Source organism: Erpetoichthys calabaricus, chromosome 3 (assembly GCF_900747795.2).
Source record: "Erpetoichthys calabaricus chromosome 3, fErpCal1.3, whole genome shotgun sequence".
Taxonomy (NCBI): Eukaryota; Metazoa; Chordata; class Cladistia; order Polypteriformes; family Polypteridae; genus Erpetoichthys; species Erpetoichthys calabaricus.
In genome coordinates, this window is record NC_041396.2 from 251,225,429 (window position 1) to 251,252,005 (window position 26,577).

General features: G+C 40.6%; 1 protein-coding gene across 4 annotated transcripts in view; it reads right to left on the minus strand.

Annotated features, from left to right (window-relative positions):
* itga7 (integrin, alpha 7) overlaps window positions 1-26,577 on the minus strand; it is a 181,281-nt gene that overhangs the window by 104,221 nt on the left and 50,483 nt on the right. For 2 of the 4 annotated variants that reach the window (XM_028798033.2, XM_028798032.2), the window contains exons 10-25: window positions 26,431-26,526; window positions 24,913-24,974; window positions 24,663-24,832; window positions 24,358-24,504; window positions 19,052-19,167; window positions 18,784-18,970; window positions 16,542-16,625; window positions 16,182-16,261; window positions 15,833-15,910; window positions 11,256-11,358; window positions 10,099-10,302; window positions 9,530-9,649; window positions 9,283-9,396; window positions 8,960-9,058; window positions 7,074-7,199; window positions 1,286-2,953 (exon numbers count right to left, since the gene is read on the minus strand). In XM_028798033.2, coding sequence (XP_028653866.1) covers window positions 2,792-2,953; window positions 7,074-7,199; window positions 8,960-9,058; window positions 9,283-9,396; window positions 9,530-9,649; window positions 10,099-10,302; window positions 11,256-11,358; window positions 15,833-15,910; window positions 16,182-16,261; window positions 16,542-16,625; window positions 18,784-18,970; window positions 19,052-19,167; window positions 24,358-24,504; window positions 24,663-24,832; window positions 24,913-24,974; window positions 26,431-26,526 — 1,948 coding nt within the window. In that variant the 3' untranslated portion in view covers window positions 1,286-2,791. Of the gene's footprint in view, window positions 1-1,285; window positions 2,954-6,839; window positions 6,962-7,073; window positions 7,200-8,959; window positions 9,059-9,282; window positions 9,397-9,529; window positions 9,650-10,098; window positions 10,303-11,255; window positions 11,359-15,832; window positions 15,911-16,181; window positions 16,262-16,541; window positions 16,626-18,783; window positions 18,971-19,051; window positions 19,168-24,357; window positions 24,505-24,662; window positions 24,833-24,912; window positions 24,975-26,430; window positions 26,527-26,577 lie in introns of those variants that run through there. The other 2 variants (XM_028798034.2, XM_051925209.1) reach the window with 2 other exon arrangements.

Below are 26,577 nucleotides of genomic sequence, written 5' to 3' on the forward strand. Positions count from 1 at the left end.
GATAACTTCAGTACGCTTTCACTTAGGTCAGCCAAATTTTGCATACAAGTATAAGGTTCAAACGTAGATTTCTTTCAACTTTTTGGCTATTTCCATTAACTGGAAGTGGAGCTTTACCTTTTACGTTCCAGGGGTTCATGGAATGAAGAGTTCAGTGTACCTCTGCCACATTTTCTGTCTGCCACCCATCCAGCCTCGTTTGTCTTCAGGGTAATATGCTGGCTTCTTCAGTACAGTTTGCACCCATAAGTACCAGAAGAAGAACAGGAGGAATGTGTTATGTCACAGTTGCTACTATGATATCACTTATACGCACGCCCATCCACATTTGTCTAGTTATCTTTATGTGAGTGCTGACTTGCATGAATGCAGCTTGCTTTTTAACATGGTGGGGAAAATGAATAAACCTGCATATTACATGATGTGCTGTAAGAGCGTTCAATGTTTGTTCAAAATTTGAGAAATGTTTTGTTATGACATACCCAAATCATTGCTATCACAAAGCTACACTTTACACACAATGTTCCCAGCACTTTTGTTTCAGCAGACAATGCATGGGTTCTCTGTGTACGTGGAATGATCGTGTAACTTACAAGATTTGTTACAAATCAATATGTTTTTGTGAGTTCATTGTTGTCCAGCATTTGCAAAACATTTCTCCTTTTCCAGAGTGTTTGCGCAAACTTTTCTTGGAACGCCATCTGCTAGCAACTTGTAGAGAGTTAGGAGAGCTTATGAGTCTCCTAAATCCAGGTGAAGTTTTAAGTTATGTCTTATATTAGGAGAATAAAAACTTTTGTTGCTACTCCTATGACTAGGACCAAATTTGCATCATTCTAAGATTGTTGAGCCCGTTAGGACCGTTTTCCTGCTTCGAGATGCTTGATAAATGCGGGAACTGAACACATTCAGATCTGTATCTGTCTCCAGAAAGTCGCACACCTATTGTGTCACAGCCTTCTGGTGTTTCTGTTACAAACACAAGGCACCATCCATAAAATCCAGCTTGAGCTTGCATGTTGGGGAGTTGCTGGGCCTTTTGGGCAGCTTATACATATTTACCATCAAAATGTCTGGTACGTCTGCCTGTTGTCATTCATCTTAGTGTGGTGTGTTCCACATAGACTAACTGATGAATCCCAATGTCCCTTCTTACAAAGGAATACCAAACTGATTATTCCATTTTGAAGCATAGTTAGGGTCTGACTGGAAGGTAGAACAGAACAGCATTAATGTGTTAGGCACAGTAACAGTCTGTAATTTGATGACAAAGGATTATGAACAGTTACACGATCAGTAGCTTGTTTATTTCATTGTTGTACAAACAATTCACACAAAGTGTTTGAGACAAGTTGTTAATCCTTTGGTTCATAGAACATTCATGTGGTACAAATGAAGAACCCAGTAATGAGAGGAGCCCCCAAAAAGGATCACAGAAGATAAGGCACATAAAACAAGGAACAAAAGAAACTGTACCTAAAGGAAACTGCTGCTGTCAGTTTTAGTAAGTGCTACTCTTTGAGTAAAAAGCTAGAGGACGGTCAGGCATGCCCCTCAGACTAGACCAGGCCACACCAAACAATAAGCTGTAATGTGAACACAAAAAAAGAAACCCTAAAGAATTAGGTGTCTTTTCATCTGACAAAATTAGCATAATAAAGTATGGTGTCCCCACTTGATAGGAATCAAATGTTAAGAGGTGTGACTGACTAGGAGCAAAGTAAGGGGGGAGAGGAGAAGACATCAAATGCCTTGACTCAGTTTTCTTACCTATTTTGCCTCTTCAAGTCTAGCAGTAACAAATGCAACTTAGGAAACCTGTCATCGAGGGGAACCCACCCTACTATGCACATAACCTACACTATTCTAAAACTAAAGAGAAATAAGAAAATGCAAGTTTTGACCATGATGAATAAGCATGCTGTTCATCCTCCAGTACAAAGGCCAGGACACCAGTAAAAAACAGAAACTGCAAAGTAGAAGTCTGATTTCCAGCCCCAAACTCCTGAAGATGATTGAGGCCCCCCGTTTCTCTTTGTCATTAGCGGGTCCTCAACACATCCAAGTTGAGACAAAAAAAATCCCCTGGTAATGCATCCCCACCCAATCAGAATGATGCAGCTCGCCCATTATGAGAAGGTCCTGCCCTCCCAAACTGAATCGCAGGGAATGATGAGTCCTGCCCAACTACCCACTAAGGATATGAATGATTAAGGGTTTCATGCTGCTGTCCATCCTTCACTAAGCTAAGAAAGGTTGCCCTGTTTGTCCATCTTAAGACATTTGACATAAAATTTAATTTCTAAACACAAAGCTCAGAAACAAGATGGGGCTAATCAGGCAGGATGAGATGGCTGACCTTGCACTTTGTTTGATGCCAGAACCAGGATCAGCTACATCTGGTGCAAATCCATCAGAAAAAGAAGTCAGACACAAAATAGAAGTCACTGGCATGGGTAGATTAATGGCCAAGGAACTGGGTGAGTTTAATTTACAAAATAGTTCAGTCTTGTCCATTTTGGGGTATTAAGGTTCCGTTTCTGAATAGATGGCTCCTCAACAATCTACAAGGAGCTCCAGTAGTCCAGGCCTGGGCTGGGCTTGCCCACCAGGGGTCCACCATGGCCTGTTTAGGATGCCTGATGAATCACAGTCTGGAGGTAATGAGGAGGATGATGATAGGCGTGGTCTGTTTATGTGCTGCCCTGTTTCTGCAATCTTGGATGCTCTACCCAGGTTTTCCATTGTGTCTGTCAGCAGGTGAGTGTTCCTCTATGTACAATTTTGTCCTCTAGGAGGTCCCATCCCGCTCGTTCCAGTGTGTGGCCCATTCCTTCTTTTTCAAAGTTCCTGACTTCTCATCCTGAAACTGTGACCGGTCCTCCTTGGGAATCTTCACTGCATGGTACTGTGGGACAGTGTCTTTGTACTGGGCACGTCTAAAGAAGCCACACTGTGAAAAAGCACAATGATGTCACATTGGAGGTACTCCTCTGCACAAAAAACCTTCAGGGCTGTGCCCTGGAGCCCATCTAGAACAGGTTACCATTGCCCATGGGCCGCAGCAGGCCAGGAGAAGGGTTTCTCTGTAGGGTTTTTTTCAGTCCCCACTTTGTGATCTGTTGATTAGACAATTTTAGTTCTTTCTTTGGGGGGGGGGGGATGGGGGGGTGGTAATCATCTTGTAAGCTCATACAAACTAAAAGCCCTCAATCCCCACACACACCCCAGGACCACTTTAGCTAACTCACCCTTCCCCACCACAGATAGCCCAACAAATATGTTATCTGAGCTATTAGGGTCATGAATGTGCTAAAGCTACAACTAGTTACACAGTTTTCTTCCCTTTAAATATTATACAAGTATAAAGCTAATTTTCCAAATAAAGACATACAAGATAACCTATATAACAGATACTGTATCGCTCATTTTTACACTCTAGCACAGTAACATATTTTTGGGATGGAGTATTCCTTTAAGAGCCAACTCAGATGGGCATGTAGGCTATCCAGTGGAGGAGGGTACTTCACCGTTAGTGATGGATGAAGGATGACATTTTTTTGCTGCAGATCATATCTAATTGGATGTTTAATGTTCTGTATTGTTCATTTTACACTGAAAGAGGTCATTTAAAAAACGATTACTGCCATAGCACTCCTGGAGTCCTTCTCTAAAAATATCAACATCATGGGAGCCTGGGGAGCAAATACAGTACATTAGGACTGATCAACAAGTGACACGTGAGAAAAAACCTTCAGAGGACCATCTCGTGGTGAGCCTTCAATAGGTGCGGGCAAAATGGGTCTGGAAGTTGACTGCTAACAACTTGTACCTGTAAATAAAGTCCCAGCATGTGTACCTGTTCCTGTAAAAAATTAACTGTGTGACTATTTGATGATTTTTTTATAAAGAAAATACTGTCCATTCTAGAATGAGTTATTTTGATTATGCAGTTGTTAAGTAACCTCTGCAGGGTCACACAGTGAGTGTGTTCACATGTTCCTTAATAACCCAGTTATTCACAGAAACCCAGTTTCAAAAATGCCATGTATCCCCTTATTCCAGTTAGAAACCAGAATATTAATCTTTGAGAAACTGGATTAACAACATCAGATTTCTCTATGAGTCTTTGGCCAAGTGGGTTACACTGAAAGATTTTGAAGTCTGTAGCACTTTGTTAGCCTTTGGATGTCTTTGCTTTACACACAAATGCAGCAGCCACAGATAGAAAGCAGAACAATTTTATGAGGCAGGTGATCACATTATTCTTTCTCCTGGTGGAAATAATCTGTCCCAATATTTCTGAAATCGCTAAATTTATGTTGAAGGGCTGAACGTTCAGTGCTGAGCTCAGCAGCACAATCAGCTAAAGCGGTGTTGGGGTAATGTGATCCGATTGCTTTTTAAAGTAAAGAGCAGCCCTGTATCAGCACTTTTATGACTTAAGTAAAAATGCCTGCATTATTATTATCTTAGCAGCACTGTGCCGCTCCTTGGCAAGCAGAAGAATGTGATGCGTGCCATTCGGTGACAAAAACCTGTAAGTAAAGTGTCAGCTTACTTTAAATCCAGCTACTTGCTACAGATGTGTTGAAATAGTGTGATAGGGTGGCACAGCAGCTTGTATGCCTACTGCAAATCATTGGAGGCTCACGTAGGAGATATAAAATGGGGATCAGTGCAATTTATTTCATAGCACACAAAGGACTAAACCTATTTTAAAAAAAAAGTAAAAAAAATGATCATGTTTGGCTATTCTGGTCAGTTTCATGAAGGTTTATTGATAAAGCAACACATGCTGGTGAGTCAAATGTGCAGTTCTTCATACAAATAAAAGTAATGCACTCTTTGTTAGCATTACATTTCATAATAAGTAAGTATATAATACTGATACTTTTTTGTTAGCCATGGGTAATGTAACTAAGTTACTTTTAAAACTAATGTATCCCAGTCTGCTCAGGAGACACAGGACTCATGCTTGTTTTCAGATGCATGATGGTCGTTGATGATATTTAATCCTTTGTTAGTGCATTTTTATTACATCAAAGTGCTTTGCCAAAGGAGAACTCCATAAGTGGATTTGCACATGTAAATGGAGGTTTTTAAAAAAACAGATTTCTGTCATAAAGAGGTTACTGTACTCCCCTTTTCTCGGTTCTGTGTGTGCATCTTTGATTTAAATTTAATTTGATGGAAATGCACTCATTGAGCCTGAGCTGGGATCTGAACAAACTGTATAGGACCATAGGGACAGAAGGAGTCTATCCCAGTACTGCTGGGTACAAAATAGCAAGGAACACCAGACAGACCTTCAGAGAACATTCACACAGCTGGCCTCTTTAAGTTACAGGAGTAGGTAAATAAGGCGTACAAAGAGCTGAGAAGTTTACTTACAGGAATGTCCAGTGCAGCCACCCAGGACTGTGGTTGCCTGCTACTTCACTACAAGGCAAACTGCACACTGCAGACAAAAAGTGCCACCTAAACACACACAGGCAGTAAGAAACTACAGAGTGAAGGCCATCAGACCCTGGTATTCCAGCTATACTAATCTTCTGAGATTTTCAAACTTATCAGGGGAATCATTCATTATTAAACTTTAGTTCATGCAAGTTATACAAGCTGAACTGTAAAAAAAAAAAAAGTTCACTTCCTGTTAGCTCCCAAAAGTCAAAGACTGGACGGAGCTTCAACACCCAAGAGTGGCCCTGTGACTCTCCGCATAAGCCAGTCACAGTAACTTTGATCACAGCTGACAGAAAATGGAGTTAGCTTTTAAGCCAATTGTGTTGGGACTGGATATAGGAGCAGTCAACAACAGAATATATCAAGAGTGTGAAGAAACTTCTGGAAATTTTGGTGTCTGATGGCCACACTGTTATAAATAAGAACAACATAGCAAATGTAACACAGAAACAAAAAATGCGTCAAGTAAACCCTGATGTACCGTAAAGTGGAGTGCAAGGGTCCGCTTTCTGAACACTGGATTCAGTAATTAGTTCGTTTTTTTTTTTTCTGAGCCCTCATCACTACCCTAAGGGCCCATGTTTTAAACCCAGTTTTCTCAAAGTGGTGGTTTAATGGACTAGTTCCTGCAGTTCCCTCAGGCTTCTTCCTCAACTGTGATATAAGCAGGTTGATACGAGAAGACTACTTGATCACTGATTCCTACACTGTAGGGAGTGTGGAGCCTCTTAGAAATCTAAGCTCTACAGAACCTGGGCCCTTACAGAGTACTTTGAGAACTCTGAGTTCTACTGGATGGGGGTCTGCAGTGTTTCCTCAACCAGGTGGGACAAATGAGCTGCTTCCAGAATATCAGCTCCTGCAGTGGATGGCCTGGTTGTACAGTATAGCACTGGAAAGTGAACTAATAACCCCGGATTTCTCTGTGTGAAGGTGGTATACGCAGCCTCTTAAAAGTCATTTGTCACTGTCTGGCAGTATTGTTTGCTTTCTTAATATGAATTTCCTGATTATAAGAACTTGAGTACAAAGAACATTTCCTTAATGCACTGGGTGGAGGTCTGATGAGCTACTTCCTAAATGCTGATTTCCAGAGTGTAGATTCCCTGCAAGGTTTCAGCTGATTATTTCTGAAAGTGAAATCCCCAGTAATGAATGATATGTAGAAATGGGTACTCCTGGTGACTAAAACATCTCACCCTGTTTTTTCTGCCTGAGGAAGACTTTTGTACACACTTGAGGTGACAAGCACATTCACATGCAGCAAAAGTGTTCAAGGCCATTTGGCACACCAGCTATAAAGACCCCTGCCCTTCACTTCAAAACAAACAACACATCAAGCTGTCACAACAAAGGCCAGCATAGCGAATTACCACAGTGCCCTCTAATGGTCATAGGCCAGCTTTTCAGCCTCAGAGGGCTGCACCTGTAGATGGGCACGATAATACTCCGTTTCATATTGAGGCTTCCTTTCTGTTCGTTTAAAGAAACCACACTAAAAAAGGATGGGGGGTAGAGATGATATGAAGGAAAACAAAGATGGGTGAATAAAGAGGAAATTTATTAAAGCTGCTTTCTGAGCTGCAGCAGCACTGACTTAGCTTTACCTTCCACAGCAAGCAGACCAACAGGGCAAGAACCAGAATGCCAGCAAGGATGGCTATCAGTATGATCCACCATGGAATGCCTTCATAGTCTGAGATGGCATGCTCAGGATGTACCATCACAGCGACCTACGTCAGAAAAAAGAAAAAAAAAAAAAAAGGAAAATTGTTATGATGGAATCATCGTAGAGAACTACAAGCATTATGACCTACAGAGCATGATGCTGATACTGCCCAATACAATTTGTCCGTGCTTTGAATACTTGTGTGAAAAAAAGACCAGAAGCAAGATGATTAATGCATATCTAGAGAACAGGAACAAAGGTTTGGAATAGTGGGTCTGCGTCTAAGCATTAGTGGTCCGTTTTAAATAAGTAATTAAACAGTTGGCTCCATCTCTGTGGATGTATGTGCTCACACGGCTGCGGGAGGTTGGTGGGGTGATTGAGATGAAGCACACCTGTACGTGAGGCTGTGATCTGTCATGATTGCTCCATCGGCTTTCTGCGGTTCGTGATTGAGGTGCTGTGCACATGGAGACACATAATGGAGAGCCGGCATGGAAGAAGGGAGAAACAAAATGAAAGAAAACAGAGAGAGGCAGGCAAGAGCGAGAGAGACCATGAGCGCAGACAGCTGGAAGGAGATTTCCTTGGGGGGCATGTGGCCGACACTTGGGGCTGAAGAGAGTCAGTCCCACTGAGTGTTTTGGTGGAGTGGGGAGTGATGTGTGGCTCGCTTCCACGTAACTCCGGGAAGGCAGCAGGATTCGGGGAGGCTCGGATGGAAGCCCTGTAAGGGCCACAGATGGCTGCAGGGACCCAAACCTCAGTAAGAACAGCTTCGGATGGGGAACCCTACCAAGAGCCATGGAGCAGTAGGGACCTGAACCTGGAGAAGGATGGCTGTGTCTGTTGGCAGGCATCTCCCTTGTTGCAAGATCCTGTTTGATGTTACCAGAGGAGACAAGAATTTTAAAAGGACGCACCAAGGACTGTGATTTTAGACAAGTTCCTTACCTTAGTATTTTAGTGTAATTTTTAATGAATTATTTATGGGACTGTTACTAACCTCCAGATGTTCACTAACTTCTACAAAATATTTACTGAATATTTTGCACTGCAGTATTTATTTGAAGTTTTTTTTTTTTGACTTTTGTATTTTAAATAAAAACACTTCTCACTTTTGCACCTACCCCTTGCTATATGTATGTGTCCTCATCTGCCTGGCTCATCTCGCTTTCATGACTAATCAATGGTGGTGAGTTTGGGAGGCTCCTAGGCTCAACAGTAGCATGGAGCCAACCCCGCATCATCACAAAAAGATACAATACAAAAAAAAATGTATCCATCCAGCCAACCCGCTTAATCTAATGTCATAGATGTGCAACCTTCTCTGAAAAGGGTGCGAGTACATCACATGTTACACTTACGCATACTTAGTAAATCTCATAAAGAAAGGTTTAGGAAAAGTAAGAGTTTTCTTGAGTGGGTTTATCAGGAGAAGGAGAGCTTTTAATCAAGTATGAAATAAGGAGGATCTATTAGTTATATTTGGTACAGATGGCGGTTAGCACAGTGGTTACCATTGCAGCCTTATAGGTCTCATAGAAAACTGGGTGGAATGCTATCCAGTCACTGTATTTGTTGTGTCTGCACATGTTCCTCAGTCTCCACAGGTTTTTCTCCAGACAAGCATGTTACATTACCTGGAAGCTAACTCTGAAGACCAGCTGCTACATTCAAGTCTGGGACAGACTCTGGCCGAGACTCTTCTTATCCCAATATTTAGAACAAATGGAACAAGTAAGTGGATAAAAAAGATGAAATGGATATGCATACAGATGTTGGCTTAACCCCCGTTAAGCATCACAAAATCACACACTTTACCCTTGCATTAGCATTCCGTAAACGAAGATGCTTGATGTGAGACTTGATAGTGACGTTGGCTTCAACTAGCAATTCAAGATCTGAAACATTGGGAAAGTCCTAAAGATAATAAAAAGAAGACATTGAAATTCATTTTTGTCATGGACTTTAATGTCATTTTCTGCTGGTTTAATACAACCTATTAATTTAGGCTTTCTGTGCTGAGATTTTGGAGAATCCATCACAGCACTGAAGAAAGACTTTATTGTGCTGGGCATGCTGCTTTTGTAATTTCTGTACAGGATGCAGGTTAAAGTGAAACCTGTAAGGTAAGATTTTCTGACCTCTATGAAGGTGCTGTTCCATAGCCGGCCTTGGATTTTCAGCTTGGCTGACCCATCAAAGTTGTGTAGGGGACACTGTAGCAGCATACAACGGGCTGAACCAAGAGAACAATCCTGAAGAGGTTGTAGAAAAAGACAGGCAATAAAGTTGATGGCGGACTATCTGACATTACCAATTCAGATTCAGAGTCACAACAATGCAGACGCAGGGTGAGTGCCTTTTATTTGTGAAGATTCCTCTACTCACCAGGGATAGAGACTTCCTCCTTTCAGAAGCTGCCACGGCTGGTGTTGTTCTCCCAATGGTCTCGTACCCTGTGCTTCTCATTTCCTCTTCAGTGGACCTTCCTCGTCTGAGCTGAGAAGCCTGTTTGGGACATTAAAAATGTTAGCATAGTCAGATATTCATACTACCAAAAAGATCTGCCAGGAAAAACCAGCTACTCCCCAGCAGGATGGTTCAGGGCTATAGGGTGACCCATAATAATCCTTGAGGTTCCTAAATTCGAATCCAATGACCCACAGACTGTGATACCGAGTGCTACAGAGATTTCTGTTTTAAATGCATTGAGGATCCAAGGAATACATTGCACTGAGGATCATTGAAGTCTCAGCTTAATACCTTCATGCTGAGTACTGGAGAACAACGCTGACCACAACATGGAGTTTTAACACCCAAATATGAGAGGACTTCCTGATCATAGTTTTAATTTTCATTTTACATAATAACATGATGTTCACAATTCACATGCCTCATCTGCACCCCAAAAAAACATTTTGTTTGCTGCTTGAAGTCAGAACTCTGAGTCCACTCACCCTCTGTCCTGTAAGGCTTTGCGAATCCAGTGTTAGCCCAAGTGGGTTGATCCTATGGGATGAGGTGCAGTGGCTGTTTCGATCATCAATAAACTGAATTCTAGTGGGGTACAAAAGCCATTTTCCATTGGCCACTTCATAGGGCCACATGACGTTTAGGAAAGCAGAGCCAAGTGTTTGAAGATTCTTTACTGGGTTGGCGACCTACAAAGCAATCAGGTAAAGAGTGTTATCTGGACATAAAAAAGAGACCTTTAGTTTCTTGCCTGAAAAAATTATGTTTCAAAGAAAAAACAGACATATGAGCTCATCCATCCATCCATTAATCCATTCATCCCTTACATATCTAGCTCAGGGTTGGAGTGATCTGATGTCTATGCCAGCATCCCATAGTAGGCCGCCCTCACACACACCTGCTCTCAATGATTCACAGCCAATTGATAGCCACCAGCTAACCCAATTTTGGATGTGGGATTGAAACCTCCACAGATATTTGAGGTACACACAATTTCTACAAAGTAGTGCCCAAGAGTAATTCTGGAATTTTAAGACAATGGCACTAACCACTCTGTCACCATGCCACACACATTAATTGGGTAATGTTTAGTATATCAATATTAAAATGAAAATGGATTAAAACAGTTTAATACAATTCATGTGACATTCTTTCTAAAACTGATTTCCCAGGAACATCAAGAGTGGGCACTGGAGATGAATGGCAATCTCAGTATATTAAGAGTAACGTACTTACTTTTGTGTTGCATTTTTTGGAGAAGCACTCTGATGGCACCACTCCCTCTTTTGAAAGTCACATTTTGTTTTAAGTATTTCTCCCTGAAGAAACCTCAAAGAGCTTTATCAGCAGCATCACACAATGCAGGTCTATGACTTTTCTAACCTGGTCTATGTTATTCCAGTTTTGGTTCTCTTTTCTAACAATTCCATGGCTCCAGAAGAAACAACTACATGTGGTAAGTCAGTAAGGAGCCCAGGAGTTACAGTGGAACTTCATGGATGGCATGCTGTCCCATTACCTCCACCTATGGTTTGGTTTACTCCTCTCCATCTTATTGTTTAATTGCTCTCTTCATCCTTTTGACTCTCCAACCACCCTCGCTTTACACTTATATCCTTTTCTCAAATACAAAGGTTCTCACCGTGAATTCATACTCCACAAGACTTCCTATTTCCTCCACTGTCGTCATGGCACTCTCTCCTTTTACTGTGCCACTAAAAAAGAGCTGATGGGAACTGGAAACACTGAAAGGCAAGAATATCATTTAGAAATGACTGAAAGCATTGACATAAGTTTGGAAAGAGCAACAAAAAGATTTTTGCAAGAAGTTATGCTGCACGTCAGGCCAAGTCCTCTACTAGTTAATCCTCTACTTTTGATGGAATACTCAAAGGCACACTGTAGCTCTGGCTAATTCAGTTGTTCTCAGAGAAGGTCATAATGTCTCTACATTTAATTAATATAGCATGAAACACACTCAGAGTCTATTAATTCATGTAAAAAAGAGTATGAGATGAGACAGTGCTAACTATACTGGTGTTTCCTCAGGGATTTATCTGAAATTGGGAACACAACTGAATAAGTGGTAACTAAGCAGGGTTAAGGAGCACATCATGTAAGCTCATTTGTGTTTTTCTGTTAGTTACAGTAAACATATGCATTTTACCACATTACATTCTTGTTAATCATGGCAACTGAAAGTGGCAACATGTTGCACGATTAAGAATTTCACTGTACTCTAAATGTAACAAAACTATTTTAGTGATTGGCAAAAATGGATATAATGAGGGTATTACAAATAAACTTGATCCATTAGGATTAAAAGTCAAGACAGAGGCAAAGAATTTAGGGGTAATTATTGACTTACATATTAATCAGATTACTAGAACAGCATTTTCCACTTAAGAAATATAGCAAAAGTTAGACCTCTTATAACATTGCAAGATTCTGAAAAATTAGTTCACGCTTTTGTTTTCAGTCGGCTAGATTACTGTAACACACTCCTCTCAGGACTACCCAAAAAAAACAATCAATTGCAACTAGTGCAGAATACACCTGCTAGAATCTTAACTAGGAAAAGAAAATCTGAGCACATCTCTCCAGTTTTGATATCACTACATTGATTACCTGTGCCATTTAGAATTGGCTTTAAAATACTACTTATGGTTTACAAAGCCTTAAATAATCTCCCTCCATCGTATATTTCAGAATGTCTTTAACCTTACACTCCAAATCGTAACCTTAGATCTTCAAATGAGTGTCTGCTTATAATTCCAAGAGCTAAACTTAAAAGAGGTGGTGAGGCGGCCTTCTGCTGTTATGCACCTAAAATCTGGAACAGTTTACCAATAGAAATTCGCCAGGCTAATACGGTGGAGCACTTCAAATAACTGCCAAAAATCCATTATTTTAACATGGCTTTCTCATAGCTTCATTTTAGTTTAATCCTGACATTCTGTATATACATTTAATTATCATTACCATTCTTGGTGGCTCCGAAATCCATACTAACTCCCACTTTCTCTGCTGTTCTTTTTCTAGGTTTCTGTGGTTGCGATCTGCGCCACCACCACCCGATCAAAGCACCATGCAGTTCCTACATTAATGAATTGAAGGCTAGAGATCCACATGACCATCATCATCAGATTCTTCCATGTGAAGCCTGAAAACCATAAGGATTGATTGAGATCATTTATGTTAGGTAGAATGCCTAGAGGGGGCTGGGCGGTCTCATGGCCTCAGACCCCTGAAGATTTTGTTTTTTTCTCCAGCCGTCTGGAGTTTTTTTGTTTTTTCTGTCCTCCCTGGCCATCGGACCTTACTTTCATTCTGTGTTAATTAGTATAGCCTAATTTTATTTATACATTTTGTCTTTTTTCTCTTTCTTTATCCTGTAAGCACTTTGAGCTACATCTACAACTGCAGTCCTGCACTGAGCCTTCACTTCTGTGGTTAAACTGTGAAGCCTCTTCCTAAAGCACTGCTCCTCTGGTGTCCCTCCTACATCTGTGCTGCAGATCCGGTGGGTCCTCCTCAGTTGAATTCACCTCTAAATGTTCTGAATAGTTGATGACTCCTTGTGAAGTGGAACTGAGGTTCTGACTTGGTCTTTAATTTATACTCCTTTAGTTCTCCACATGGGGAGTCAGTGTGTCATCTCACCTCTGACTGGTCTCATTTAATTAGCTTGTCTTTTTTTAACCTTCTCCAAATTCTACAATCTAAAAAGCACAGCAGTGTGATTTTTACATTTTTAAGACAATTGTATTTTTGCCATAGTTTTAAATGAGAGTATTGTTATACACATCAGGGCCCAGGACATAAAAGTGTCCTAATACATGCTACACCGATCCCTCTCCCACTTAGACAGAGGCAGTGGTGCTGTAAGAATTATGTTTCTAGACTTCTCTAGCGCCTTCAACACAATCCAACCTCTGCTTCTTAGGGACAAGCTGACAGAGATGGGAGTAGATTCATACCTGGTGGCATGGATCGTGGACTATCTTAAAGACAGACCTCAGTATGTGCGTCTTGGGAACTGCACGTCTGACATTGTGGTCAGCAACACAGGAGCGCCACAGGGGACTGTACTTTCTCCGGTCCTGTTCAGCCTATATACATCGGACTTCCAATACAACTCGGAGTCCTGCCATGTGCAAAAGTTCACTGACGATACTGCTATCGTGGGCTGCATCAGGAGTGGGCAGGAGGAGGAGTATAAGGACCTAATCAAGGACTTTGTTAAATGGTGCGACTCAAACCACCTACACCTGAACACCAGCAAAACCAAGGAGCTGGTGGTGGATTTTAGGAGGACCAGGCCCCTCATGGACCCCGTGATCATCAGAGGTGAATGTGTTCAGATGGTGCAGACCTATAAATACCTGGGAGTGCAGCTGCATGATAAATTAGATTGGACTGCCAATACTGATGCTCTGTCTAAGAAAGGACAGAGCCGGTTATACTTCCTTAGAAGGCTGGCGTCCTTCAACATCTGCAATAAGATGCTGCAGATGTTCTATCAGACGGTTGTGGCGAGCGCCCTCTTCTACGCGGTGGTGTGCTGGGGAGGCAGCATTAAGAAGAAAGACGCCTCATGCCTGGAGAAACTGGTGAGGAAGGCAGGCTCTATTGTTGGCATGAAGCTGGACAGTTTGACATCTGTGGCAGAGCGACGGGCGCTAAGCAGGCTCCTATCAATTATGGAGAATCCACTGCATCCACTATACAGTGTCATCTCCAGACAGAAGAGCAGCTTCAGCGACAGACTGCTGTCACTGTCCTGCTCCACTGACAGACTGAGAAGATCGTTCCTTCCCCAAACTATGCGACTCTTCAATTCCACCGGGGGGTTAAACGTTAACATTATAAAAAGTTATTGTCTGTTTTTACCTGCATTATTATCAATCTTTAATTTAATATTGTTTTTTGTATCAGTATGCTGCTGCTGGAGTATGTGAAGTTCCCCTTGGGATTAATAAAGTATCTATCTATCTATCTATCTATCTATCTATCTATCTATCTATCTATCTATCTATCTATCTATCTATCTATCTATCTATCTATCTATCTATCTATCTATCTATCTATCTATCTATCTATCTATCTATCTATCTATCTATCTATCTATCTAATAAGACCAACTTCAGCATCAGCCCCACAATGAACTGGCCATTTATCACAACAAAACATTGCAAACGCATACTACTGTTTGTAACATTTGAACCCAATTGCAAAACATTACTGGCACATTTTTTTCAAACATTTCAGTGAGCTGCTAATTTGTAAACATTGGCTAAATAACCAGAACACCTGGAAAATCAGAATGAAAGTCATTATGATGATGAAAATGTTAAAAACAAAGTAAAGGACACATCCACACAAAAGTTCCGAAAAGAACCTTTATTATTTAGATTTGTAACCAACTCCATATAGTAAATATCCTGCTTGGTAGCCTACCATACATTAAAGATTTCAGTTTTAATTTCCATATTAGAACGGTTTTCAAAGCACAAAGAACCAACTTCACAGGAGAGAACTTTTTCCAGACTGAAATGGGTCTTTGTCAAACAATAGTTCTACGAGTAACCACAAGATCTAGTAAATAAGAATAAAGTGCCATTAAAGAACTAGTATTTGTAATAGTGTGAGAAATAACAGCTTGCTTAATTAAGCTAGAAGCCCAACTAAAATAGAATTAGCTTGAAATAAAAACCTGCTGCTACGAGGGCTCCCAGGACAGACTTTGAAAACCCTTGAATGACATTCTGTTTTTACACTGCAGCCCCCTCTGTGTTTGATACTGTAGTCCTTTTCAGGTCCTCCTGTTTTTACATTGCAGTTCTTTTTTTATCGAAATTATTAAAAGCAAGTAACATTCCATACAATAAAGTCAAACTTAGCAAAACTAAATTCAATTCAACCCCCAACCAAGAGAAAGAGAGGAAGGCCAACAGCCAGAGTAAAACTTTAAGAGTAGAAAAGAGTGAAAAGAAACCTTTCCCTGATATAAATGCTAATTCTAAAATGTTATTGATTAGATCCTGCCTACTTTGCAGTTCTGAGGTAATTCTCCTCCATTTACAGTGCAGTTAATTCAAATCAGTTCTCTGATTGCACTGCAGCTCTGACTTAATCCTGCTCTAGTTACACCACAGCTCTGTAGCATCCTTCCTTTCTTTTCAGTCTATGAGTATTCCAAATTTGTTTGCTACTTACCCACTGATCGACAGAGGCAATTCAATCACCACCCTTGCTTTTGCAACTACTGGCGGAAGGTCTGGCTGCTCACTGATTCTGTGATGGAAACATAGCAATATAATTAGTTTGAAGCTTTAAGGTAAGAAAATCTCATGTTACAGTCCAGCAAACGTTACACATGGCTGGGTTCATCCTCACTAGCTTTGTGAAAAATGTGCCCCTGGTACACATTGTGAAAAGCGCCCACTTTTCATTGTGCACACAGGCCAGTCAGGATCTGCCTCTGGGGTAACCTACAGCTAAGCACACTCTGACTGTTATACCATACAACCCCCTCTCAACCCCTGCCACCCCAGCCTGCACTTACGTAGCCAGTTGTAGACCAACAGCCAGCTCTGTAGTCTCAATGGTGATGCCTGAAGTACTCAGAATTAGAAAGAAGGTGAGCTACCAAGAGACAAAAGAGAACATGTTAACAAGATTGCCAAAAAGTGAATGAGTTGCTATGAGAAGATCACCAGGCTTGAATTCCATGTAAAAATCCAATCAAAGCCTTAACAACCACCCAACAAAGAAATCTGATCCTTTAGCCAGGTTCTCCAAAAAAAAATACAACACATATTGAAACTGCCAGTAATGCCTCTCTGCTGCCATCCTCTTCAGTTCAAGAACATTTAACATATTGTGCTGCTTATGAATAAAATATACGGTCACTTGGAATATTTACCACCGCATTCCGCTTCAAGGGATTTCCCAATTCACATTCTGCTTGGGATCCATTGGTGTTGGGCACACAGACTAGCTGTTTATCCTGCAGGGAAAAATAACAAAGAACTAAAAAGGTAAGAAAATAACACCATCAGTGCTAGCAGCACAAAACACACTTACAGTATATGTGCAGGTCTGCTTATTTCTGGGGGTAGGTAGACATGGTGACATAATGGATTACAAATATAGCCACTGTTCAATATTCCCATTTAAAGAAAAAATGACAATAAACTAAAAGTACTGAATATCTCATCACTGTCTTACAGTAAGTGAAATTTGAATGAAGATTGAAATAACAATAACAAATAAATACTGTGCCCTCCATAATGTTTAGGACAAAGACACATTTTTCCTTGATTTTCCCCTCTGCTCCACAGTTTAACATTAGTCACTTCTGAACTGTTTGATTTGCAAAGTGCACATTGCAGACTTTCATTTAAAGGTGTTTGCATACATTTCGGTCACACCATGTAGAAATTACAACACTTTTTATACACAGTTCCCAGTGAGCAATGCAAGTATCTCAGAAAAAATCAGCAATGGTGCCACTTGAAAATGCATACGGAAGTAACAGTGTAAATGCGGAAAGGATAGCAGAAGGCATTCCCTATGCCAATAAAGTACAGGGGCCAAAAAGTTGTAAGGCTTTTTCAAAAAGACATATGTTCCAAGTGGACCAGAATTACCTCAGTTGAACCCAGGCCTCAGAGATATATTGGTGTGATGGACCACCAAAGCACAGTTTGGCTTGCTGGCTCTAAGGCTTTGTAGACTAGTTCTAACAGCAAATCAGATTGTAGATATTCTACCACAAGAAATCTTGGGATAAACTTTATGCCAGTGACTGATTACGTCAAGAGTATGAAAGGTTTGGGCTAAGGACTCTTTAATGTGCAAGACGTAAGGCCAAAGGTATTCTGAAGAAGGCTACAGTAGACCACTGTTTTAAATAGATATGACACTGGTTAGGACAAGTGGGGGGCTTGTTTGCTTTTGTTAGTTTTGTTCTTTGAGGTTTGAATTGTATATCCGTCACATATAAATAACAACAACTTCTTCTTATTTCCTGAATCCTTCTGTGCCTATTTTATGCTGGGGAGTGGTAATTGTGGTGTTCTCCGGAGTGATTAACTGAAAATTGTTCAAAGTGATATCTCAGTTGTGGTTACTTGCAAGAGAGGATGTTGGTGCCTGAATTCACATTCATATTTTTGCAGATTCTTTATATCTCTTCATAGCTAGAAAGGATACAATCTCAATTAACTTGTCAAATAGAGAAAACGCCTACAGCAACAACAACAACATCTACCTGTGCTCTGAATGCCTTGTATAGTATGTATAATGAGAACCACTTGCATATTAGCATCACCTACATTGACAGCGGAACTTGATAGTTGAGGCAGATGAAAAAGAAGCACTGCATTGTGAATCTTACCTTGCCAAAGTATAAAGTGTTATTCTCACCAACAGAAACATAGAAACATTATGATTTGTATTTAACATTTTTTCTTTTTGTTTTTACATTGTTACTGGTCTGCATGCCAAAATATGCATCTTATACATACTGTATGGGCTCTTTATATGTGAATTTATACAAAACTACATGTGCAAACTACACACCACAGGGTTAAGATGATTTGTGCTTCCTATTACATAAAACGGATTTATGTATTTTAGTTTATTCTTGATTACCATGGCACCAGAAAGTGTTAACGTGTTGCATATTGGTTGGACATGCAAATAATAATTTCATTGTACTCTGTACATGTAACAATACGACTAGTACTACTACTGCTACCTATGTCTGCACATGTTTATGTAAGTTCAGTGTAACCACATACATGTGCTCATACATAACAAGCTTCTTCTAATAAACAGTTCAAGAAAAAGTATAACAGTTTTCAGATGTTCAACAAGTTAAAAGCCTGGAGACTATACTCATGCACCCATTTAAACATGATTAAATCTGTCACTAAAATAAAACATGCAAAATAATTTACTTTGTAATTAACCCTTCATTCTCCATTAAGGTATGTACCCTTGAAGTTACACTGTGACACAATAGTTATCAATCAATGAAGTTCCTTGTCTGATTTTTTTGAACCCTATACTCATACGTGACCATGTGCCTATGGCTGTATAGCCTATACGTAAACAGCATCAGGCCAAAATGTATGCTAATACATGTGAGATCTTAATACCTGTGGTCCTCGAAAGCCACTGTAGGACAGAGAGTCTGGTAAATGCACAAACAGCTGAGCAGCATGGGCATCATCTCCATCTGCCATGGGTTTTCTAGGATTTGAAGGATGATTAGTGATGGTCACTTCAAGAGCCACATCTTTCTGGCCACTGAGTGCAAAAACAGGAATACCATCTTCCTCTTCTCTGTGGAAAGACAGCTTTCTGAATAACAGATCTGAACAGTCAACTATACAATGTGCAGCAACATGCTAAAAGGGTACTCACATATCAAGGGGAATGAAATTCTCACTCCCTGGAGCTCTCCTCCCAAATCTGAATGCCAGGCGCAAATTACTCTGGCATATCTTGTCATCTCCACAGCCTTCTCTAAGAAAATTCACCTGTTAAGAATTTCAAGTCAAAATATTTACTTTCCTTCAGCAGAGTGTCCTGTTCTGATTGTATGCATCCTAATGTTTTGTTATTTTCTAAATTATAATCTGAAAGCCTTTCATTTATATTTTATACTGGATCCATATAGTACATATTTTACTTAGGCAGCTGTGGGCTTTAAACAGTTAAGTTTCACTCCAGGAAATGTCCATAGTCTATCCTGCCAAGCACTTTACCCCCGGCCACTACAGTCATTTTAAAATTGCATGGCATTTTTCCAGCTTCTTTTAGATTTTAGGAGGCTTCTGACTTTCAATTCTGCTAATTCCTTGAGTTTCTCTTGTTCTTTTTTGATTGTCCCATCTTAGTATTCTTATGTGTTTTTTTACTCTTTTCTACTTTACATTTTTGATGATACCTTACTTGTTTAAATTGGTTTGGCTTTTGACTTTTATGCATATATTTTCGAGTTCACTCTTGCTAGCTCCATGTTCTTGTTTATTTTTACAAATTGCAGACAGACCTGAATAATGTCTCTATGTTTTGAAGTTGCATTCATCTTGCAGAGAATGTTAAAAAAAAAGTGAACATCCATTCTGAGCTGGATGGAGCACACAATGATGTGTCATAATACACCACTTTGTCCCTTGTGCCATGCCTTCTCTTGTTAGTTGATCGGCTTACACAAAGTCTTTAGATGCATTTTAATTACAATTCTGCTTCAAACCAAAACTGTGTCTTAGTTCCCCGTCTTCACCTACCTTCCTGTACCATTTTTTGCATCCAGCAACTTTGGATAAGATAAGAAAATCCCTCCAGGAGCTTATCTGGGTTTTGAAGTACTGCTAATTCAGTAGTCGTGGCTGCTACAAGTACAAGGAACATTCGATAAAGTGAATATTTGAATGTAGGGTTCAAGTCGTAGGTCCCTCCACCTTGTAGCTGAAGGTAAGAGAGCTCATTGATGGGCTGAAATAACACAGTTATGTATGCCCAGACCTTAAACGCAATCCCAGAGATGATGAATTATGCCATGTGTTTTTACAGCCATCCAAGTGGTGTGATAGGCGGGGGACCATTTTGAACACCTCTGATCCCAAAAACTCTTCTCTGGAAATAAATGAAATTGGTAAGCAGGGGCTCTGCCACCATAAAATGCAGAAATGTATAGTAGACAATACATGTATTTTTCATGAATGCTAGAATTTTTCACAAGAATAGCAAAGAAGCACCTCAAAAGTGGAAACCAGGAGTGCTTCAGTTCTGGTATACAGATGTGCATATTCTACTACTAACTTCTAAAGCAAAGTTTTTTAAAATATGGGTTGTGACACATCTTGAGTCATTAGTTGCCTTCTTTTGGGTCACACAGATACACGATTCACCATTGCATTCAAAGTAAAGGGTCATATATGGTTTGTGAAGTGTCTCAAATAACCCCCCGGGATGTTTGTGGGTAGCATTTCTTAGTCTCAAGGACACTAGGAAGGGTAAGAACTGGTCATGAGTTAAAAAAAAAAAATACTTGTCTAAAGGATTGTGGTTGCAAAGAGGGGTGAAGCTGGAATGTGGCGTGAAAGTCACCCGACCATGGTAGTAGCAATGAGGGTGATGGGGGGGCGTGGGTTTGTACAAAGGGCAGGGACGTAATCAGTGCGAGCGTATGACCCGCACTTACTGGGTATTCCTTGTACATGGGGAATAATTGCAAGCCATGGTCTCCAGCACGAACGGGGTTCAACGGCTTACCCACGTCTCTCGGCGCCGAGTAGACACACCTTGATACAGTGTAGCGCACGTGCAGTTCCGGACATCGAAGGGCATCACAGACCTGTTAATGCTCAATCTCACGCCTAATTAGTTATTGATGGCTAAACACTTCCGGAAAGACAGTTCTTTTCGCGGTTCACTTTTCCTCAACATGGGTCAATTGTATGTGCCAGCCTGGATCTCCGTAAGGGAACAGCAGTGGATAAACCATGGGGTGACAGTTCATATTGAGAACAGAGATACATTTGCAAGCATCTCCCCTTGGATATATGCAAATGTTGCACTGTGCAGGAGGTTCCCCGTCTTCACCTACAAAGATAGCAGCAACATCAGTTTGACAGGACGGGGCGTTATACCTTTTCATATCCAGATGTGGATTTTCCATGAACACCATTCGTACAACAGTAACAGGCTTACTGTGAGTGATAATGTCATGCATTTGCATGTAAGACTTTGCGAAGGGATTAACCTGTCGTATCATGTTGTCTAGTTGCAGCAACAAAATGTCACTGCAAGCGCTATTACATTCCTTTTGCAAACGTTGACTGGTAGCTTCAGCAGAATCGAAGATATATAGCTGACCGTATTGTGGTGACGTGTCAGGATTGGTATATAAAGGAGAGACCTGGTGATAAATTTGACCGTGGATTCTGAACGTATACGGTCCTTGTCCAGATGGTTGAGCGATGTGTGTGCCCATTGACGCGAAAGATAAAGCAAAGTTGTATTATCTGATATGATCACAGTGATTTCGGGACTGCGGGTTCTTGCCAGTCAAGAGGTCTTCTAAAAAAAGAGGAGGTTTGGATAGCGGTGGCAAAGACACCTTGCCGGCATGACAACACTTAGTGTAATGTCCGGATGTGTTGACCTCTGCTGGCCAATGACGAGCACTGCAAGAAGCACATAGTGCGGTAGGTAGACCAATGTTATGTTCTTGGACGTGAATGGCGGTATCTTCTTGAAAAGCTGCAGAAAACTGAATGCGACGTTTGTGCATGAACGATTTAGTGCTGTGTTGACACTGAAAGGAATTGGAATAAGTTGTTTTGAAGCATTGCTGGCAATGTTCACATTGCATCATTCGTTTAGTGTTGTGTTTTTTTAAATGTGCGTTCAGATATCTCTGCACATGGAAGCTTTTGGAACAAAAGGTGCATTGAAAGTCCTGTGTGGAATGCATTTGTTCAGGGGAGTGTGTCTTTAAATGTTTTTCAGGAAGAGGAGAGTGGGCAGGTGACGTCACATTAGTGTGGTGAGCAAGTGGGTGTGCACCCTGTGTGCACATACCGACAGCGTCAAAAGATGTCACCAGAAGGTTATCACGTGTGTATTTGAGAGGCATGAGAACCTTGTAATGCCCATGATCCAAAGGACCGCTAAAGAGCAGGGATATGGAGAGACGTTGGGCCGGATTGTAAACTTGAGGAGAGGCATGAGGACGTTCTCGGAAGTAAATGGTGATAGTAGCTGAAAGCATTTGGGACATTGCCACAATTTCTGCCTCGCCACCATAGACTCCGGACGTATTCATGTAATCAGCATATTGTTGAGCAGACTTTATAACAATGCCTCTGTGACTAACAACAACGGACACCATGTCGACGAAGTTATCCCAATGTTGGCAAAGAAAGCCAACAGCCATGTTGCGAAGTTTGAGAGCAACAGTTTCGTCAATGACATTTTTCCAGAAAAACCCGACTGATAGAAACAAACAGTTACCTGATGCAGGAATTTGTATAACATTGAAAGAAGTGTTGTTTCCATGAAATACATTTGAAGCGGTAGCCATGGAGGGCAAATGAACAGTCAATGTGACTCACAGCTGGATGTGGACTGTAGCACAGACCAAAGCGAGTGAGTATGTGTTTGGTGAGCTGTTGGGGGCGGGCACATGAGTAAGCCGTGCCTCGAGAGTGAGGGTGGACGTGGGAGGACGTTTCGAGTTGGCGGGCGGTGCTCTGAGGTGCGTTCCCTATCACGTGGGAGGAGGGTTAGAGTTTGTGGGCGGGGCTTCGTTGTTCCTTTCCCATGGTTTTCGATGGTGGATGCAGTCGTGTATCATAACCGAAAAGAATAATGAAAAGTCAACGTGGCTCAGAGGTGTATGTCAACTGTAGCACAGACGAAAGTGACTTACAGGGTAGTTGGTGAGTTGTTGCATCCGGGCACATGAGCAGGCAGTGTGAATGCCTGGAGAGCGAGGGTGGACGCGGGCCGGGGAATAAGGAGTGTTGGTGGGCGGGGAAACGTTTTCCGTGTTCCTGCAGGACCATCTAACAAGACGCATGTTTGTCGTGGATGCGAATCGCTGTATGTAGCGTGTAAAACAGTTTGCGATGGTGCACACGGTCATGCGTCGTAACCGAAAAGTCAACATGGCTCAGAGGTGCATGTGGACTGTAGCACAGACGAACATGAATGACGCCGTGTTTTGTGAGTCGTCGCGTCCGAGTTGGTGGGTGTGGCTCTGCGAGTTGTCGTCGTATCCAATGGTCTTAGAGTTGGTGAGCGTGGCTCCGTCCTGCATGCTCCATGGTGTCTTACTCGCCAGTGGCTTAGTGAATTATATATATATAGATTTATATATAGATTATTTTGTAGAAGAAGCTGAAAGAAATCACCTGGAGTCAAAAGTGAAAAATATTTCTTTTGGGGGTCAAATTAATGGTGGTGGAATGATGGGGTGATGCTTTTTTTGATACCACCCAAGAACACAGCAGATTGTGGGCTGTTTTAAAAAACAGCTAAAGATTTTTCTATTTAGGAAAGCTTATTAACAAGAATGCAATAATTATTGTTGTTTTATCTCTGTTTTTATCTTGCTTTGCCTTTGTTTAAACTTTTAATGTTAATGTTACTGCTAATGTAAAGTGCCCTATAAATAAAATGCATTATTATTATTATTATTATTATTATATTTTAAGAGGTAGGATTCTAATTTTAAATGGCATTTAAATTGTGACCGTCATGTCACCCTTTTCGGAATAAATTGAGAGAAACATCAAAAGTCGCTGAACTTCATGACAGAAGGATAAAAAAAAACTGATTTTTGATAGGAAGCCTAACTTATGATTTCCCACCGTAATGCCTATAAAAAATATTACTCCAGATTCTATGACAGTCTGATGGTCCAGGTTGTAAATAAAAGAGACTCAAACAGAGGGAGAGAAAGAACAAGACACGGGGCACTTCAGCTCAAACGAGAAATGGATTGTGTAACAGTAGGTAACAGTAGTCTGTTTATTCGTCCTCCTTTTTCATTATTTCAACTTCAAATAACATTGGACCTAGCTCATTTCTCAAGCCTTAAGGTTATCCTCCAGAGATCATTCATACTATTTAAAGAAAGAAAGGTGTCCTCTCTCTGGATAATTAAAGTGGGTACCTTGAAACAAAATGTCAACCCTAACAACAGGCTGACTAACCTCTGTGTGAACAGTGTTGGGTATAGCTGCATTGAGAACTGGTAGAAGGGCCCCAAGCTGGTTGATGAGTTGATGTCCAAGCCGGGCATCTTTGATAGAGTAAGTAAATGACACAGAGATGGGGCGCAACTTGTCACGGATGTTTTCCTGGGTACAATACAGAAAAAGGAAGACCAAAGGTAAATGGCTGAGAGAGAGAGATGACAAAGAGTTGCACCTAAGGGGTGTCCAATTCTCCACATGCTTTACTCAAGAGGACTCACACAGAGAATATCAGATGCATTTAATTTTAGTCTGACAGATACCTGCAACTGGAATTCTTCTGTATGACATTCACGGTTGCTCTGTCCTCGAAGTACCACCTCAGTGGTGTGCTGATACTCCGTCTCTCCTTCTTTTCGACGCAGAAAGCTTACACGATGTGGCAAGCCTAGTTTTCTTCGCTCTGCATCAGCCTCAAATATCACGCTGAGAACTGTACATAGAGAGAGTGTGATTGGTGTACAACAAAAGGCAGTCAACAAAAGGTCAAAGTAAAAAAAGACTGGAACTTACCAATGTGTGGGCTGTAGGCTTTGGGGTGAGCAGTATATGTGAAACAGGCCCTCACTTTAACACTGAAAAAACATTAGAGGCCCACCATATAATTAGTCAAATTTTAAGTCCCCAGAGAACTGAGTTCAGTTCTACCATTTTTAACAGTGTGAGATGAAATTTTGTAACGCCTTAAAAATTGGAAGTGTGAGCCATAGATGTGTGAACCACAGGTGAATGCCCAAACTAGCCTGAGTACTGAAACATTCCACCACAACAAAGTAAAGCACAATTTGTAAAATGCCAACGATATTGGCTAATGCAGCCTGAATAACTAATCAGAAATCCATTCATCTATATTTAGATATTTCTGTTTTCAGTGAAGAATCTCAAGGACCTTGAGCCAATCCTGGCAGTAACTAGAACCCAAAAGGACACCAGTCTATTTTAGGGCACACTCATAACAGGCCTATTTAGAGTTAAAAATCAACCTAATGGCATGGGTTTGTGTTATGAGACAAATGTACAGTCAGCTACAATTCCCACAAGAATACAGGAGAAAAAACTAGTCTTGAAAACTAGTCTCTGACCTAGAATTGTATAGGGTTCAAGGTATGTTCTTTCAATAACTACTATTACAGTTAAAAACTACAATTTATTCAGACTAAATATAAGGATTATGGCTATTCCCCGAATAAAAATAAAATAAAGTAGGACTTCTGAAGTAGTAAACAACATGAAATTGTGCATCGCTTCATTAGAACATTTTGAATAAAACAGCAATTTCAGCCCAATAAAGCTTGCCAGTCCTATTTGCCAAATTCAATTCCATATTGGATGAGCCAGAAATACATGTTAGTGACCTTTTAAACTGTTGCACAAAGATGATGCACACCTGAATTTCTGTCCAGCGTTTATTAGTTATTAGGTTTTGTAACCTAGGAATTGCATTTTGTTCTGAGCTCTTCACTTGTGGTGATCACTTTTGTAACTTTGCCTTGTAACCCTTACTTTTAAAAGTCCCCCACACAGAGGTTTACTCAATTATGTTGACCTCATTTTTATGTCACTTAGGATAAAAACATCTGCTAAGCAAATAAATGTAATGTTACAGCAGTCCAATCAAAAACTAAAAGAAAAGTCAATTTAAAATGTTGGGTTTTTTTCCAAGAGGTTAAACGACTGATGTAGATATAAACAAGAAAGTGCTTTAAAATATTTCCAGTGAGTTAATAACAATGACTTTCCACATTACTAATGTTAATAAAACAGTATGTGATACATTATTACATGGCATTCCCTGCAGTTTAACATTACATTTTATTTTAAAAGTTATTACCATTATTTATGTATTTTACATTTAGTTTACTTCATTGCTCATTTTTTTCTAAACATGAGCAATTCTACCTTTCTACTGAGGATCCACACATGTGATTTATTTTGATTCAGTGTAGAACATGTACACTAACTACCCTGGTTGGAATATTGACAACTTAACCCCAGAAAACAAAAATCAATTTAAAAGACACAGGTACTCACCACACCTCGTCTCGGCCTGCACAATTCTTCTGCTGCAAATCAATGTTGCTAGGGTTAATGAAGAGCTCATTCTTGACATGAATAACAGGACGTGACCTGAGAGGATTAAACAAAGTGTTTCACTGTCTGCTTCTCTAGGTGAATGAA